This window comes from Stegostoma tigrinum, chromosome 4 (genome assembly GCF_030684315.1).
Source record: "Stegostoma tigrinum isolate sSteTig4 chromosome 4, sSteTig4.hap1, whole genome shotgun sequence".
Lineage (NCBI taxonomy): Eukaryota > Metazoa > Chordata > Chondrichthyes > Orectolobiformes > Stegostomatidae > Stegostoma > Stegostoma tigrinum.
The window spans coordinates 97,098,451-97,116,379 of NC_081357.1; the positions used below are offsets into that span (position 1 = coordinate 97,098,451).

Sequence of the window (17,929 nt, forward strand, 5' to 3'; positions counted from 1 at the left end):
TTTTTTTTAGATTAGATTCTCTACAGTGTGGAAACAGGCCCTGCGGCCCAACAAGTCCACACCGCCCTTGAAGCATCCCACCCAGACCCATCCCCGTATAGCCCACACAACCCTGAACACGATGGGTAATTTAGCATGGCCAATCCATCTAGCCTGCACATCTTTGGACTGTGGGAGGGAGCACCCGTGGCGGCAAACTAAAGGATTTTACTTCCTAACAAACATGTGTTGAATTTATAATCACATGGAATGAAATGTTCCTATGTCACTCAGCACCTAATTTGCAAGAATCAGTAGGAATGGCCATAAATGCTGCCTTAGACAGCAATGCCATATTCCAAAACAAATGAATAAAAAAGGTGGAGGGATCAAAAGAGGCCCGATTTACACAAATTCACCAATTCTCAGAATCAGGTCAGCAAAGTTTCCAGCATTTTCATCTTACCTAAATTTGTCTCACTACTCTCCTGGCTATTTCCTACGGCTCTGTTTTTCTCCTCCCCATGTACATGTATATCCATTTTCCTTATATTCAAATGAAAATGAGAGGCAGCAAGCAGGAAATTATGTCAGTTGGCCTAACATTGATTATTCCAAATGTGCCAGGACTTATTACGCAGGTTATAACGGGATACTTGGAAAGTCATGATTTGATCAGGCAGAGCTAAACTGTATTTCTGAAAGGAAACTGTATAACTTAACTGTTCAAGCTTTTTAGACTAACACATGGTAGTTAGAGGATATTCACTAAATGTGACGAACTTAAGACTTCCAAAAGACATTTGATAAGAGGTACCACAAAAGGTTGCTGTTCAAGAGCACAGGTGTTGCATGAAACATACTAGCAGAGGCAAAGGATTGGTTGGCTAATAAGAGTGGATTTGGGATAAATGAGTTTTTTTTTGAATTGGCAAGTTATAACCAGTGTCACAGAAATAAACGTTGGATCTCAACTATATAAAATCCACCTCAATGTTTTGAATGAACAGACTTACTATATGGTTGCTAAATTTGCTCATGACACCAAGACAGATGAGAAAGTACCATTGTCCATGAGGTAGAATGACTGTGAATGGACATAGGTAGATTAAATAAGTGGGTAAAAATTTAGCCAGAGTATAACAGGTAAATCCTAAACTGTCTGATTTGACTGGAAGAAAAGCAAAGCTATACACACTTAAATGGAGTGAAACTGCAGAAATTGGTTGTATGGAGGGATCTGGAAGTCCTGGTACATGAATCACAAAATGTAATCATGGAGGTACAGGAAGTCATTAGAAGGTAAATGAAATATTGCTTTGTATTGCACAGGGAATGATGCAAAAATAGGGAAGCATTACTGAAGCTGTACAGGGAGCTGGTGAGACAACAACTGGAATACAGTGTACATTTTTAGTCTTCTCATTTGAAAACAGAAAGATACAAAATGTTTCAGAAACAGTAGAGAAGGTTCACTTGATTTAGTCCTGGATTATAGAACTTATGTTATGAGAGGTTGGATAGCTGAGGTCTTAAATCCACTGGAGTTTAGAAGAATAGGTGATATTTTTGAAACCTACAGGACCTTAAAGAGACTGGACATATAGGATGAATATTGGGAGATGGTCCCTTTTGTGGGTCAGGCTAAAACTAAGGGATATAGCTTAAGTTCGCTTTTAAGGTAGCATTTAGGAGAACATTTATCTGAATGAGTCCCTGGATGATGGAATTCTCTTCTTCAAAGCAGTTGTGGAGGATAGGTCTTTAAATTTATTCAAGGCAGAGTTAAATAAATTCTTGATAGTTGAGGGAATCAAGGGTTGTGTGTTAACAGAACAGTGGAGCTGAGACTACAACCAAATTAACCATGATCTTATTGGATGGTAGAGCAAGCTCAAAAGGGCTAAGTGGTCTGCTTTTACTCCAAAATGCTATGCTCCCATGTTCCCACATACCCTTCGAAAGTTATCTTGGAAACTGTTTCCACTACTTTCATACGATCTGGAATTCATTGCAACAACTCTCCAAGTGAAGATTTTTGCTATCTCTTTTCAGTACTCTTATGAAAATTATGTCAAATCTGTACCCTGACAGTTTGAGAAAATGATCGATTCTCATTTACTCTATCAAAATCCTTTTTAACAATTTTCAACACTTGCCAGGTGTCTCCACAATCTTCAGGTTCAAGGGAGAATTGTTGTAACTTCTCTAGCTACTCCACAAAACCAAAATTATTCAAACTCATTAATATTATTCCAAATAGTCTGTTAACCAATCTGAAATTGTACACTTATGACATCGTTTTACCACATCTAAGAGGAGATTGGTTTTCATGTTATGGGAACACAATTTTACAGCAAAAACAGGAAATGTATTTAATTGTATATCTCAAATTTAATAAATTTAACTATATATACACCAACAAAACATAGTAGGTGGCATTAAAACTTTATTTTGCATTTGTCATTCCCTAACTGCTCTTGAGAGGGTGATGATGAGCCACCTTATTAGGTCCTTTCAGATGATACAATGCATTGCTGTCGATCTGGAGTCACTTGGAGGTCAGATAGGGCAAGGACTATGGATTTGCTTCCTTTTTGACAATTTGGTAGCTTCTTGGAACAAAATTTACCAGACATTTCCTGAACCTCAACCCCAATCTAGAGAGTTGGTTCTCCTGCAGTCATTTTATATGCCATGGTGAAAATTCCATCCCTCAGTTGAGCTGCTTCAGAGAAGTGCTGGCCAATCTGAATGGCTGGTATCATTGTCTCAACAACAACAGCTGGAGCAGTTCATAATAAGAGCACTAAAATGAAATAAATTCAGCATTATCAATCAAATAAGACCCCAATCTTGGTGTGCACAGTCTTCATTTATAAATATTTCAACATTACAGCCTTGAGAAAATGTAGCACATTGCATATAACTGATCACTTGGTTAGATTTTCAGTAAATTCACATATTGCTCAATGGAAAGACTGCATTTTGAGATTTAAAAACTAAATTCTACAACTTCAGTCTTTATAATTTTTTTCCCAAAAGCTCCAAGCTGCTAAAGGGAGGATTATGCATGGATGGCTGTAGATTTCTTAACAGAATGAGAGGAGAATACTCATTCAACAGCTACTCTGTATTGGAATAGCCATTCCTCCTGCTTTGACGTCAAACCATTCAGCTAATCTGATATTACATATATTCACTATCAACTGTAAGTTGAAATGACTTCCAGAGTGAGAAGTCAGAGTCAAGGACTTTCCTCCAAATTCAGAATTCAAAACAGCTCGTGAATACCACAATTACTAAATTACCATCAATTCATCAGCAAATGAATGAAGTGAAATAATCCACTCCACAGCACTTGATTCCGACCTAGCCACATAGCTAGACTACGAGAGTCCCCTGTATAAAAAATAATTTCCAACACTTGCAGATCTGAAGAACAATACCAGACCCTCAACATTAACTGTTTCTCCTCACAAATACTCCCACACCTGCGTTTTTCCAGTATTCTCAGTGCTTGCAGATGATCCAAAAATGATTGTTGTTATGATTTCAAGAATGGAAAGGGCTAGAATATCTGTCATGCACCTGCATATAGATGGTCATGGAACAAAATGAGAAAGCTAACCAGACACTTCTCTGTGACAACTCACTGTGTAGATAAAGAATACAGATTAAACAAGCACAGAGGAATGTAAATATACTTGTTCAATCCATGGCCACTTAATATCAACAGTTGATTCAATTTCATGACAATTTCTCCTCATACGGCGATCTAATGAGATGTTAGAGTAGTCAGTTGAGGATGCAAGTGAAAAGGCAGTTGCATTATTATTTAAGTCTCTTATGCTGTAAATAAACTACAAGACTGATGCATACACCCCTTGCATTACGTTTGCATGACTGGATTTTTACAATGCTTATGTGAACCACTTGGTTATTCAGAATATCTATCAACCAGCACACTCCTGGTCTTGTACATGCCGGTTAATAAAATGTTCGCAGTACTTCATGCTTACCTTTGATATTATTGAAGCATCTTCAGTCTTCCAAATCTTGCTTTATTGCTCAAAAATAGTCAAAGCAGGTCAAATCCTTTTTTTAAAAACGGTGTGAAGCTGGATGAACACAGCAGGCCAAGCAGCATCAGAGGAGCAGGAAAGCTGACGTTTTGGGTTGAGACTGTTCTTCAGAACACCCTTCTCGACCCGAAACGTCAGCTTTCCTGCTCCTCTGAAGCTGCTTGGCCTGCTGTGTTCATCTAGCTTCACACTGTTTTATCTCAGGTTCTCCAGCATTGGCATTTCCTACTATCTCTGTAACAAATCCTCTTTTTGATGACTTCTTCACAACTTGCATTCTCTGACATTATCTAAAAGGTATGCAAGTTCTCTCTTCCAGGTGCACATTATGTCAGGTAGTCCCTACAAGTCTGCTGTAATGCAAGAGTTATTCCAGTTTTCAGCACTGAAGTAAATTAGATGACAGCGTGACCCTTAGTCTTGTCCAGATATTGAAAGCATGTTCCTGTTGTAGCCAACAAAAAAAAGCAGGAAAGTACCTCTGTTTTACGACTGACTGCAAACTCTTGGCCAACAGGTCAGATGTAAGGATTGAATGCAAATGCCAAGGACACAAGATCAGGTGGAAAGTAAACAAGACACAAAGATAGTTTAGAGGGATAGTTGAAAGTGTGGGCAAATGGGCAAGAATACAGCAGACGGAGTACAATGTAGCAAGTGAGAAGCTTGCCACTTTGGTCAGAAAGTAGAGTATTTCCTGAAAGGAAAGGAGAGAGGATTGGAAATATTTATGGTGGGATTTTTGTGGTTTTCTACATGAGTCACTGGAAGATACAGCAATGAATCAGCAAGGAAAGTAGTATGTTAGCTTTAGTTCTAAAAGCATTAGAATACAAGAGCAAAAAAAACTTACTACAATTATACAGGGATTTCAGAGACCGCACTTGATACTGTGTGCAATTTTACTTTCAGCACCCAAGGCAAGATATACCTGTTCTAAAGGGAATTAAGGAATAATTCACAGAAAATAAAGTGAAAACGGAATTAAAATGCTGGCACAAGAAGAAAGAAGAAAAGTCAAGCCTGGTGGTAAAAATAAATCAAACAATATTCAACCACATCTGCCAAGGAGGTGTTCTTAAATTTTACCAATACAGTTGCAGTTCTACAAGGAAGGCTTATGGTTATAAAATTACAAGGGTGAGTTAAATAGGGCAAAACAATGCAAAAGCACACCATTATTTTAGTGATTAACAGCATATCCATTTTGAAGTTCCCATCCCCTCACACCCTACCATCCCATCCAACATGTAATTAGCACTTCACGCTTCACAAGTCTAAGTATACCATTAGACCATGAAGCATAGAAGCAGAATTAGGCTAGTCAGTCCTTTGAGCCTGCTCTGCCATTCAACAAGACTATGGCTAATCTTATAATCCTCAACTCTACTTTCTTACCTTTTGTCTATAACTTTGGATTCTCATACTATTTAAAAATCTATCGCAGCCTTGAATATGCTTAATGATCCAGCATCAACTGCTTCCTGTGGTAAAGGATTCTGCAGATTCACTACCTGAGAGAAGAAATTCCTCCTCTCTGTCTTAAATGTGTAACACCTTATTCTGAGATTATGCCCTCTGATCCTAGACTCTCCCACAAGGGGAACATCTCTTTCAGCATCTATCGAGTTCCCTAAGAATTCTGCATGTTTCATTAAGGTTGCCCTTCAGTCTTCTACATTCCGACGAGTACAGGCCCAATGTACTCAACCTTTTCTCACAAGACAAGACAATCTCTCCATATTTAGTATTAGCCAAAAGAACCTTTTCAGGACTGCCTCCAAATGTCAGTATGTCTTTCTTCAGCAAAAGGTCCAAAACTGTTCATAGCATCCAATCCGTGATCTGATTAGCTTGGAAGAAGTCACCCAACTTAAATCTCCTCACAAATGATGTCAAGATTACTAAATATTCAAGGGGCAAAAAGACAGAAAATAAATATAATATCAATTACCAAAGACTGCCAAGTTTCTCCAGCATTTTCTGTTTTCATTTGTGTAGTACTAGTAGTTTGAATGGTTTCTAGCAGAACATCTCTACCTTTATGTTCCATTCCCTTTGAGTTAAATGCAAACATTCCAATTTCTCTCTCTTTTTCTATTACCTGCTAAACTCGGACGCTTGTTCATTTGAGATTCAAGGATGAGAACTCCCATCAGGATTTTTAAAAAACATTTTATTCGTTCACAGGATGTCGGATTCGTTGGTTAGGCTAGCATTTGTTGCCCATCCCCAAATGCCCAGAAGGCCATTAAAAAGTCAACCACATAGCTGTGGGTCTGCAGTTATCTGGAACCAGACCAGGCAAGGATAGCAGTTGTCTTACCTAAAAGGACATTAGTGAACTAAGTAGGTTTTTCTGTCAATGTACAATGGTCATCATTAAACTCTTAATTACAAATTTTTATTGAATTCAAATTCCACCATCTGCCATGGTGGGACTTGAACCCAGGTCCCCAGAACATTACCTGGATGGCTGGATTAACAGTCCAGTGATAATATCACTGGATCAGGGGACTTATTGGTTGTTACCCCCATTAGTTTCTCTAGCACGTTTTCTTTGGTGATAGATATTGTATTTATTTTCTGTCCTTTTGCCCCTTGAACATTTAGTACTTTTAAGAAGCCATTAGTGATTCCTGTGAAAACTGATACCAAATATTCATTCGAGTCTTCTGCCATTTCCTGATTCCCCTTTGTTATTTCACCAGCCTTATCTTCTGAGGGCCCCCTACATTCACTTAGGCTTCCCTGTTCCTTTTTATATATTTAAAGCTCTTGTTGTCCCTCTTGGTATTACTTGCAGGTTTACCCTCAGTTTATTTTCTGCTTGTCTTGTTCTAGATTTTAAAACTTTCCCTATTCTCTGACATACCACTAATCTTTGTCACACTGCATTCCTTTTCTTTCAATCTGACATGATCCCTAACTTCCCTGGCTAGCCATGGTTGGCATATCGCATTCCTAGAATCCTTCCTCCTCACTGGAATATGTCTTTGCTGTGAGCTAGGAATTATTTTCTCAAATGTCTGCCGTTGATCCTAGACTATTTTTGATTCTAATCTCCTATTCCAGTCCATAGCAGGCATCATTAATTGAAACGAGTTTTATTAAATGCTACTAGATCCAAAATAACCTGATCCCTATTGGATCTAACATTGTTCTCAGAACTGTCCTGAATACGTGGAGTTTTGCCTCATGGCTTTCTCTGCTGATCTGACAATCCCAATCTATGGGAAAATTACAGCCACCTACGATTAAGTTTTTTTAAAAATTACAAATGTTCACATAAGCGATACAGGGAGCGTCCTGGGAGGGTGAGTGACGGAAGACCTACCTCGGGTATTGGCGGTGATAAGTAAATGTGCATGTTCAATAAATTTACTTGATTAGGAAGAGAAGTATCACCCAATGGGGTTAACGAGACTTAACTGAAACATACAAAATAATCAGAGGGTTAGATTGGGTGGATAGGGAGAGCCTTTTTCCTCGGATGGTGACGGCGAGCACGAGGAGGCATAGCTTTAAATTGAGGGGTGAAAGTTATAGGACAGATGTCAGAGGTAGTTTCTTTACTCAGAGAGTAGTAAGGGAATGGAACGTTTTGCCTGCAACGGTAGTAGATTCGCCAACTTTAGGTACATTTAAGTCATCATTGGATAAGCATATGGACGTACATGGAATAGCGTAGGTTAGATGGGCTTGAGATCGGAATGACAGGTCAGCACAACATCGAGGGCCGAAGGGCCTGTACTGTGCTGTAATGTTCTATGTTCTATTATCTGCTGATTTATTCCCTGTCCAACCCTTTAGTTACTGTTAGGGGACCCATAAATTACTCCTACTGATACCTTGTTACCTTTCTTATTCATTACCATTATACATTTGATTCAAGATCATGTCTTGCTATCACATTTATTCCAAACCATACCAACAACACCCCCCGAGGCCTATCCAGGCCTTCCTGAATATTTGGTTCCCAGTAATTGAGATGCCATGAATAATTCTACTGCATATCTCCAATGCATTTAGCCCTCTGAACAAAGAAAACTCCTCCTCAACCTTGAACATATGTTTTAAAATGTATTTTTGCCAATACCTCCTGTCTAATTGCCCCGTTTTTCATTGAAATGCAATATTGTGGTGCCAAGTATATAAATGCCATGATAATTTGACCACCCTGACAAAACATACCTTTCTCGATTTGATCTGTTTCTAATACAACATTGCACCATCATTGTAGGCCAGGTTTATGTATACCACCCAGTCCTAGAAAGAGTATTCTTTTGATAGTGTAATTATTGTTGGAATAAAAAATGAATTTCTGATAAATGCCTGGTATTACATAATACAGGCAGTATATCATTTAATAGCTTCTTTTATTTTTTTCAAGCATATTGATTGTCTCCTTTAATATTTGAATATTTCCAAAACTGATGCAATTATTGTTCTGCAAGCATGCTTTTTTTTCCTCTAGAATCACCCAGCAGAACAATGCTTCATTAACCAGTTACAGGAGCGTTGCTGTTGGCATATCCAAGACAGTACTTTAACTTGAACAATTTTGTTTCGTGCACGAAGGCTACATTAGCACATCAAATCTTTTGTTACACCATATATTTATTGATCTTTATTTTTCATGTCTTTCTCCCCCAAGAGTGATCCTCTCCGAATTCAAATTTGTTATACCTGGGTGTAAAGCACAAGGTCTCTCATCTTGGAAACTCACTTTTTGATCAACTTCCTTTCAATCTGAATCTCTATCATTTTCTCTTTCTTTTCAGCACCCTAATCTGAAATCATAGCCACATAACTTCTCAATGTGGTAAGAGAAAGTATCCTCTTATGTCGGTCTTTTCATGTTATTCAGGTTCCAAGATGACCTGCAGCAGTTCATATGTCGTCTGCACTGTGATTTTTCAAGGACTTAAAGATAATCAAAATTGGAGACATAAACTTTGAATTAACATGTAAGGTCTCTGTATCGTCACATTTGTTTTTGTGTTGCTTGCAGTGGTTGAAATATTCCATAGTGTCACATTTCAGAATCACATTCATTAACAATGAATCATTCCAAAATATAAAAAGGTGACAAGCAAAATTAATACAATGAGTTATTTGGTTCTCATATCACTCATCATTTGCCCTTTAATGTACTGATTTCCTTCAAGATTAAATCACAAACATAAGAAACAATTTTCATAAGAAACCAAACATTATACAATATCAAATTAAATGACTTCTTAAATGAGTATATCCACCAAGCTGTTCTTTTAAATCTTGCAATTAATGTTATGTACCTGTGCATCCCAGTTTTTATTCAGATAATATATACATGTGACACATCGTCCATCTCCATTAGGGTTATCAACATGGCGAACATATCCTGTTCCGTTTCCTGGGTAACATGCCACCATTGCCTGTAATTAGTAAACAAAAAAAGTGGAAAAAAAAGAAGTGAAGAGAACTGTAGCTCAAGAATTTCCTTGTTTCAAGTTTTCTTATTGTCAGAGCTGATAAGGTTAGGGTTTGGTCCACTAACACCATCACTGTTGCTACATCACAGGCCAGCATGTTGGTTCAATGGTTAGCACGGCAGCCACACAGCACCAGGGATCCTGGGTTCAATCCTAGCCTCAGACAACTGTCCATGTGGAGTTTGCACATTCTCCCCCTGCCTGCGTGGGTTTCCTCCCGCAGCCCAAAGGTGTGCAGGTTAGGTGGATTGGCAATGCTAAATTGCCCATAGTGTCAAGGCGTGCAGGTCAGGTAGATTAACTACAGAAAAAGCAGGGTTACAGGGATAGTGTACATCATTTTGGTGGTGTGGGGGGGGGGGGGGGGGGGGGGTTGTGGTGTGATGCCTTCAGAGGGTTAGTATGGACTTGATGGGCCAAATGACCTGCTTCCACATTGTAGGGATTCTATGATTCTATGACTTAACCTTTCATGAGGTACCTTGCCAAATACCTTTAGGAAGTCAGAATACAACAGATCTATGGGTTCCCCTCTGTTCCCCTATCCACTCTAATTAAAACTTCTGCAGAAATAAATTAATCAGAAATGATTTACTTTTCATGAAGTCATGCTTTATTAGATTATTTTCCAATTGTACTGTTATTACTTCCTTAATAATTGATTCTAACACGATGTTTGGCTAATCAGCCGAGAGTTACACACATTTTGCCTCCCCCACCCTTTCTGAATTAGTGTGTCACATTCACAATTTTCCAATCTTCCAGTCGTTCTCATGATTCCAAGGATTTTTGAAATGATTACAACCAGTGTGTCTAATTGCTGTAGCTAGTTCTTTTAGCATCCTAAGATGTAAGCCATTAGGGCCGGGCACTAATCTTTCTTTAGCCCCAGTTTGTCTAATAATACTGCTCCAATCATGATGCTGGTGCTTAATTCCCCCTTCCTATTCTTTTAGCATTTTTCTTTCCATCGTAAAGACCAATTAACAATTAATTGCAAGGTAAAAACCATTCGATAATTAATTTTGCAGCACAACACTTTGATCAATTATAGTCAACATCCCTGGTTTCATATTTAAACAAAGCTCAACAGTAAAATGTTGATCATTAACTGGGTGCATTCTCACTTGCCAACAGTGAACACACTCCTCATACAGTACAAAATATTGATTTACCCCTTACAGGTTTTCCTAATGAATTTAAGCACAACCTAAATATTTAACATTCTTACATTCAATGACTAGCCTGACACAGCCAACTCATTGTCTTCAACATATTAATACAGTAACATTTTAGTTGTTATGAGTGCTAAAAAGACTATTTAATTTTTTGAGGGTGTAAGATTTGAAGCACCATGGAAAAATTGATTGAGTTCAAGTCTGTGGAGATACATGGATAATTATTTAAAAGGCATTTGTTGGAGATCACAGTTTCAGCTAACTGCTTATCTTGCTTACTGGAAGTCTGTTTTTGTGGTTATTCTGTTTTGAAGTGTTTGAGTAAATGGGATATACAAAATCACATTTGCTAAGAGTTGGGATTTTGATCCAGTGCACATAGATGCATGGAAGGAAAGTTCATGACTAACTTCTCAGTATTTCTGCAGCTGTGATTCTTTTTAAAACTAGTATTAGAGACAGTTGCTGAAGTGATTGAAATTTTACGAATAAAATGCCTTCCATGTGAACTAGAGTGAACATTAGCTTGCTTTTGGTTTAAGAATATTTATCTTTTTGTTGAGGAAGAAAACCTCGGAAAAATTTTTGGTTTCTATGTGGACAAGGCTTGATTGATATTAGATGTAAAGAGCAGTTTTTCCATGAAGAAAGGAATTAGTTTACAATAGTTACAAAAATAGATTACCTCAGTATAAAAAGCTTAGTTTTGAAAGCTCCAGGCTAGAAGTATTTGTTTCGAACCCCAAAAAAAGATTTGAAGCTGAGAAAGTTTAAACTCAAGAACAAAAAACAGAAGAAGTTGCTGGAAAAGGTCAGCAGATCTGGCAGCATCTGTGAACAGAAATCAGAGTTAATGTTTCAGGTCTAGTGACCCTTCCTCAGAACTGATGGTAGCTAGGAAGATGCCAGTTTATATGCAGAAGATAAGGTGGTGGGACGGGTTAGGGAGTAAATGATAGGTGGGGATAGAGTCCAAAGAGAGAGAAGAGCAGTTGGATGGACAAAGGAGTTGATGACAGCTATTCATCGTCCCAGTCAGATTGTTAATGGAGACCAGTTAGGTGACTAACAATAGGTAGTGTGTAATGCAGACTATGTAATTACAAGGCCTGGTGTGTTGAGTAGGGGTCTAGGACATGAGCAAGTAGTGGCCCTAGAATTATTGAACTCAATATTAAGCCCAGAGGGCTGCATGGTCCCCAAATGGAAAATGAGGTATTGTTCTTCCAGCTTGTGCTGAGCTTCACTGGAAAGCTGCAGCAGGCCTGAGACAGAGTTATTGGCTGGGGAACAAGGTAGTGTGTTAAAGTGGCAGACAACTGGAAGGTCAGAGACTTTCTGCGAGCAGAACGTAGATGTTCTGTGAAGTGGTCACCCAGTCTACACTGCATTTCCCCATATAAAGGAGACCACATTGCGAGCAATGAATGCAGTAGACTAGATTGTGGGAAGTGCAGATGAAGTGCTGCTTCACCAGGAAGCTCTGTTTGGGCCTCTGAATACTGGGGAGGAAGGAGATAAATGGGCAGGTTGCAGGAAAAGATGTCATCAGGCTGTGGCGGGGGTGGGGGGGCATGGGCGTGGGGGGCGGGCTGGTGGTGGTTTGGGAGTGAAAGGAGAGAGCGTGGACCAGGTTGGACCAGTCCCAATGGAAAGTGGACAAGGGAGGGGAGGGCAACGGGTGTCTAGCAGTGGCATCTTGCTGGAGGCGGCGGAAATGCCGACTGATGATATTGTGCATGTGGATGCTGGTGGGATGGTAGGCAAGGACAAATGGAATGCTATCGCTGTTGTGGGAGGGAACATGGGGTGAAATCGGAAGTTGGGAGATGGGTTACAGTCGGTGTTTACAGCATCTGCAGTCCTTTCGGTTTATATAAAGCTTAGGCTTGGTTGTTCAATTACTCAAGCAACAGTCTAATATCTTTCAAGACCAGGAATTGACAGAAGTTAAGTCAAACTTATAAATTTATGCGAAAAAAGGGAACTCTTTTTGATGGTTGAGTGTCCTAAAGTAATGTTTTTGGGATAGTTGGAATCATGCATTTTTACTTTGAAATCTTTCAACTTGTGGTATATATAAAATAGAATAAACCCAAACAAATCTTCTCAAAACTCGCTAAACCCAAAGTATTTATCTTTATCTTTTGCATCATAAACTTCTGCTTTTTTGTCAAAGCCAGAGATGGAGCATTGCATACTTGTGCTTTAACGAAACCTTGTTAAATAAAACGAAAACAAATTACGATCTATCACAGCAGATTTCAGTCTGCCGCCTAACTTATAACAAAATCAGTTAGACATTTTTGTTTTTAGTTGGGAGAAGCCACTCTCAAGATCAGGCAGCTGATCCTTCTGAAGTATCCTTGTTGTAAAACCAATGTGAATGTGCTCTTCATGAGGACACTGGAAGATGACTGAATACTGTTTCCTGCGCAAGTTGCATCTGCCAAGATCCCTCTGACATCTGTTGATTTTTGTGAACGTTTGCAGGTACCAAAAATATCAGAACGGCAGCCATATGAACACTTCATCCCTTAACTTTGTTCTTATCAGCCAGAATGGCTTTACCCCCTGCAATATCAATCTTTGTAAAGAGGAACTTTTCCCTCCTCGTATATGGTGGGTGGGTGGGTGGGGTGTGTGCTGTACATGTTGGTTTATTTAGAGGGGAAAACATTGACATTTTCGTTTCATAAACAGGTGTTAGCTAATTTTGCATCCTTATGAATGAATTTTTTGAGTTGCAATAAATCAATACCTCTCTGTGTTTAAAGACGCCTGGTTGATGCATTTTTTATTACAAGTCCAATGCAAAGGAAGCATACAGTGGACTATATTGGAAATTGGATAAAGCAACTACATTTATGTTATAACCTGTAATTCAACTGTGATAGGGGTCTTTCTAGTTAGAGACACAGAAGAGGTTTCTATGGCCAACGCAAAGCACCAGAATGCTGTATAGCCTCCCTGGTGTCAAGTCAAGAATGTCTGAGAGAGAGTGCAAAAGGGGAAGAGGGACCAGCAGGAGGTCATTGTTCACATTGGTACCAATGACACAGGGCAAGAAAAGAATGAGGTTCTCAGGAGACAATATAGGAAATTAGGCAGCAAGTTAAAAAGTAGGTCCTCGAGAGTAGTGAATTTCGACTTCTCCTAGTGCCACTTGCTTGTAACAGTAGGAATAGCAGGATAGAGCAGAGAAGGATACATACTTTCGGATCACTGGAATCTCTTCTGGGGTAGAAGTGACCTGTGTAAGACGGACAGGTTGCATCTGAATCGGTAGGGGACAAATGTACTGACAGGGACATTTGCTACAGCTACTCAGTCTGAGGCTGGTGTAGTTGAGAAAAGGAGCAAGTCAAACATTCAAAGCAGATAGGAGCAAGGCACAGGAGGGGGTAGGACCGAAAATTAAGCTGCATTTTTTCAATGCTAGAGGCCTGACTGGTAGGTAGCTGAACTCGGGGCATGGGTGGGAACATGGGACTGGAATATTATAGTGATTAGAGACATGGCTCAGGGATAGAAGTTTAATGTTCCAGGGTATAGACGATCACTTTACTGATATTGTACTACAGATCCCTCAATAGGCAGCAGGAAATTGAGAAGCAAATTTATAAAAGGACATCTTAGTTGTCTGTAAGCATGATACAGTTGTAATGGTAAGGGATTTTAACTTTCCAAACGTGGATTAGGGCTGCCATCGTGTTAAGGGCTTGGACAGAGTGAAATTTGTTAAGTGTGTAAAAGAAAATTACATTATTCAGTTTGTGGACATACCTACTAGAGAAGGAGCAAAACGTGACCTTCTCTTGGGAAATAAGGAAATGCAAGTGACTAAGGCGTCAGCAGGGGAGATCTTTGGGGACAATGATCTAATTCTTTATGCTTTAAAATAGTAATGGAAAAGGATAGACCTGAGCTAAAAGTTAAAGCTTAAATTGGAGGACAGCAAATTTTGACAGTTTTAGGCAAGAACTTTCAAGGGTTGATCAGGGCAGATATTTGCAGGTAAAGGGATGGCTGGAAAGGGAACTCTTCAAAAATGAGAAAATGAGAGTCCAGGGACAGTATGTTCTATTAGTGTGAACAGCAAGGCTGGTAGGTGTGGGGAATGCTGCATGACTTCAGAAATTGAGGCTCTGGTCAAGAGTATGTCAGGTATAGACAGCAAGGATCGAGTGAATCCCTAGGAGACTGTAAAGGCATAGGAGTATACTTCAGAAGGAAATCAGGAGGGCAAAAAGGGGACATGAGATGGCATTAAAGAGATTCCAAAGGAATTCTACAAATACATTAAAAGGACAAAACAGTAACAAGAAAGAGAACAAGACCCATAAAGATAGATAGCCTTGCTGATGTGTGGAACCACAGGAGATGGACACGATAACTAAATGAGGATCTTGCAGTGTTTGCTGTGGAGAAGACTATGCAGGCTACAGAACTTGGTGGAAAAAAAAGTGATATCTTGAAAAATGTCCATATTACAGAGGAGGTGACGCTGAACGTCTTAAAACACAAAGGTGAATAACTCCCTGGGACCTGATCAGGTGTAGCCTAGAACTTTGTGGAAAGCTAGGAAAGTGATTGCTAGGCCTCTTGCTGAGATATTTGCATCATCGATAGCCAGAAAGGAGGTGCCAGAAGATTGGAAGTTGGCTAACATGGAGCCACTGTTTAAGAAAGATGGTAAGGAAAAGTCAAGGAACTACAGACCAGTCAGCCTGATGCCAGTGGTCCGCAAGGTGTTGCAAGGACAGGATTTACTTGTATTTGAACATAGAACATAGAACAATACAGCACAGAACAGGCCCTTTGGCCCTCGATGTTGTGCTGACCTGTGAACTAATCTAAGCCCCTCCCCCTACACTATCCCATCATTATCCATATGCTGATCCAAGGACTGTTTAAATGCCCCTCATGTGGCTGAGGTAACTACATTCGCAGGCAGGGCGTTCCATACCCTTACCTCTCTGAGTAAGGAACCTGCACCTGACATCTGTCTTAAATCTATCACACCTCAATTTGTAGCTATGTCCCCTTGTAAAAGCTGAAGTCATCATCCTTGGAAAAAGACTCTCACTGTCCACCCTATCTAATCCTCTGATCATCTTGTACATGAAAGGGGGAAGACTGATTACCTTTGTGGGTGGAAAATGGTCTCTCACCAACTTGACTGATGTGTTTGAATGAGTGAACAAGATTGATGAAGGCAGAATGGTGGGCATTGTCTACACAGACTTCAGCAAGGTGTGTGACAAGATTCCGTATGGTAGTCCTGTTTGCAAGGTTAGATTACATGGAATGCAGAGAGAACGAGCCATATAAACACAAAATTGCCTCGAAAGTAGGAGACAGAAAGTGGTGGTGGAGGGTTGCTTTTGAGACTGGAGACCTGTGACCAGTGATAGGCCATAAGGATCGGTGCTGGGTCCACTGCTTTTGTCATTTATACAAATGATCTGCATATGAATATAGGAGAATGGTTAGTACATTTGCAGATAACACCAAAATTGGTTGGGTAGCAGACAGTGATCAGATCATATGGGCCAATGGGCCAAGGAGTGGCAGATGGTGTTTAATTTAGAGAAATGTGAGGTGCTGCATTTTGGAAAGGCAAATCAGGGCAGGACTTAAACACTTAATGGTAAGGTCCTGGGGAGTGTTGTTGAAAAAAGAGACCTTAGCCTGCAGTTCACAGCTCCTTGAAAGCAGAGTTGCAGGTAGACAGGGTAGTGAAGGTGGCATTTGGTATACTTGCCTTTATTGGTCAGTGCATTGAGTGTAGGAGCTGGGAAGTCATGTGTCCTGTACAGCTGCAACTGGTTAGGCCACTTTTGGAATACTGCATTCATTTCTGGTCTCCCTGCTATAGGAAAGATGTTGTGAAATTTGAAAGAGTTCAGAAAAGATTTGCAAGTACGTTGCCAGGGATGAGGGTCTGAGTTACAGGGAGAGGCTGAATACACTGGGGCTATTTTCCCTGGAGCGTCAGAAGCTGAGGGGTGACCCCCATATAATTTTGAGATCATGAGGAGCATGAATAGGGTGAATAGTTGTGGTTCTTTCCCCAGAGGAGAGGGGAGCAAAAATAGAGGGCATAGGTTTAAGGTGAGAGAGGAAAGACTTAAGAAAGGGCCCGAGAGGCCATCTTTTCACATAGGAGGGTAATGTGCGAATGGAACGAACTGCCAGATGAAAGGGAGGAAGGAGGTTTGTACAATTACAACATTTAAAAAGGCACCCAAATGAGCATATGAGTGGGAAGTGTTGAGAGATATGGGCCAAATGCTAGCAAATGGAACTAAATTAATTTAGAATATCTAGTTGCCATGGATGAGTTGGACTGAAGTGTTTCCCTGCTGTACATCTCGGACTATGCCAGTTGTAACAAGAGAAATAAAGAGAAAATAATGAATAAGTAGAGAAAAATGTGACCACTCATCGAGCTAAGAAAAAAACAAAAAGAAGACATCATGACTTTGAAGGGGGAGGAAGATAAGGAAATAAATGGGAATTTGAGAAATTTTAAAAGGGCAGGGCCATAGTCACTGAACAATTGGTCTTTAATGTTTTGAAAGTGAAGCAGTAATTCAGATTACAGGAGTGAAAGATACAGATAGTGTTTGTACCCAAAATATTAAAATTATTTAACTTGTTCTGGCATATTATAACACACAACCAAGACAGATACAATTTGAATTTGGATCTTCTGGTCTAAATGAGATGTTATTTTTCCCAGTCTGCACCGTGATTAAAAAAACACTGCAGCATGCCGAGGATAGACGTGTGGGCATGTGAGTGGTGTTTAAAAATGACCGACAACAGGAAGGTCAGGGTCATACCTGTGCACAGATTGGCAGTGTTATGCAAAGCGCTCGCCCAGTTTACATCTGGTTTCTTCAACGTAGAGTAGGCTGCAGCGAATACAATCCACAAGACTGGAGAGGTGCATGTGAAATGATGTTCACCTGGTAAGACTGTTTAAGCCTTTGGATGGTGAGCAGCAGGGAGTAGCAGGTGTTGCAACTTCTGCTGTTACATGGCAAGATACCATGGGGAAGTGGTTTGGTGTTGGTGGTTGCGGAATGGACTCGGGTATCCAGAGGAACAATCCTGTGAAATGCAGAAGGGAGAATGAGGGGAAGATGTGTTGTGGTGATTGTGATCTGGAGTTGGCTGAAATGGCAGAGAATGATTCTTT

General features: G+C 39.9%; 1 protein-coding gene across 2 annotated transcripts in view; it reads right to left on the reverse strand.

The window, feature by feature from the left end:
* Positions 1-17,929, reverse strand: part of egln1a (egl-9 family hypoxia-inducible factor 1a) — a 79,644-nt gene that overhangs the window by 25,512 nt on the left and 36,203 nt on the right. The window contains exon 2 of one of the 2 annotated variants that reach the window (XM_048531252.2): positions 9,365-9,484. The exons of the other annotated variant lie outside the window; for it this stretch is intronic. Coding sequence (XP_048387209.1) covers positions 9,365-9,484 — 120 coding nt within the window. The remainder of the gene's footprint in view (positions 1-9,364; positions 9,485-17,929) is intronic. 2 annotated transcript variants of the gene reach the window in all.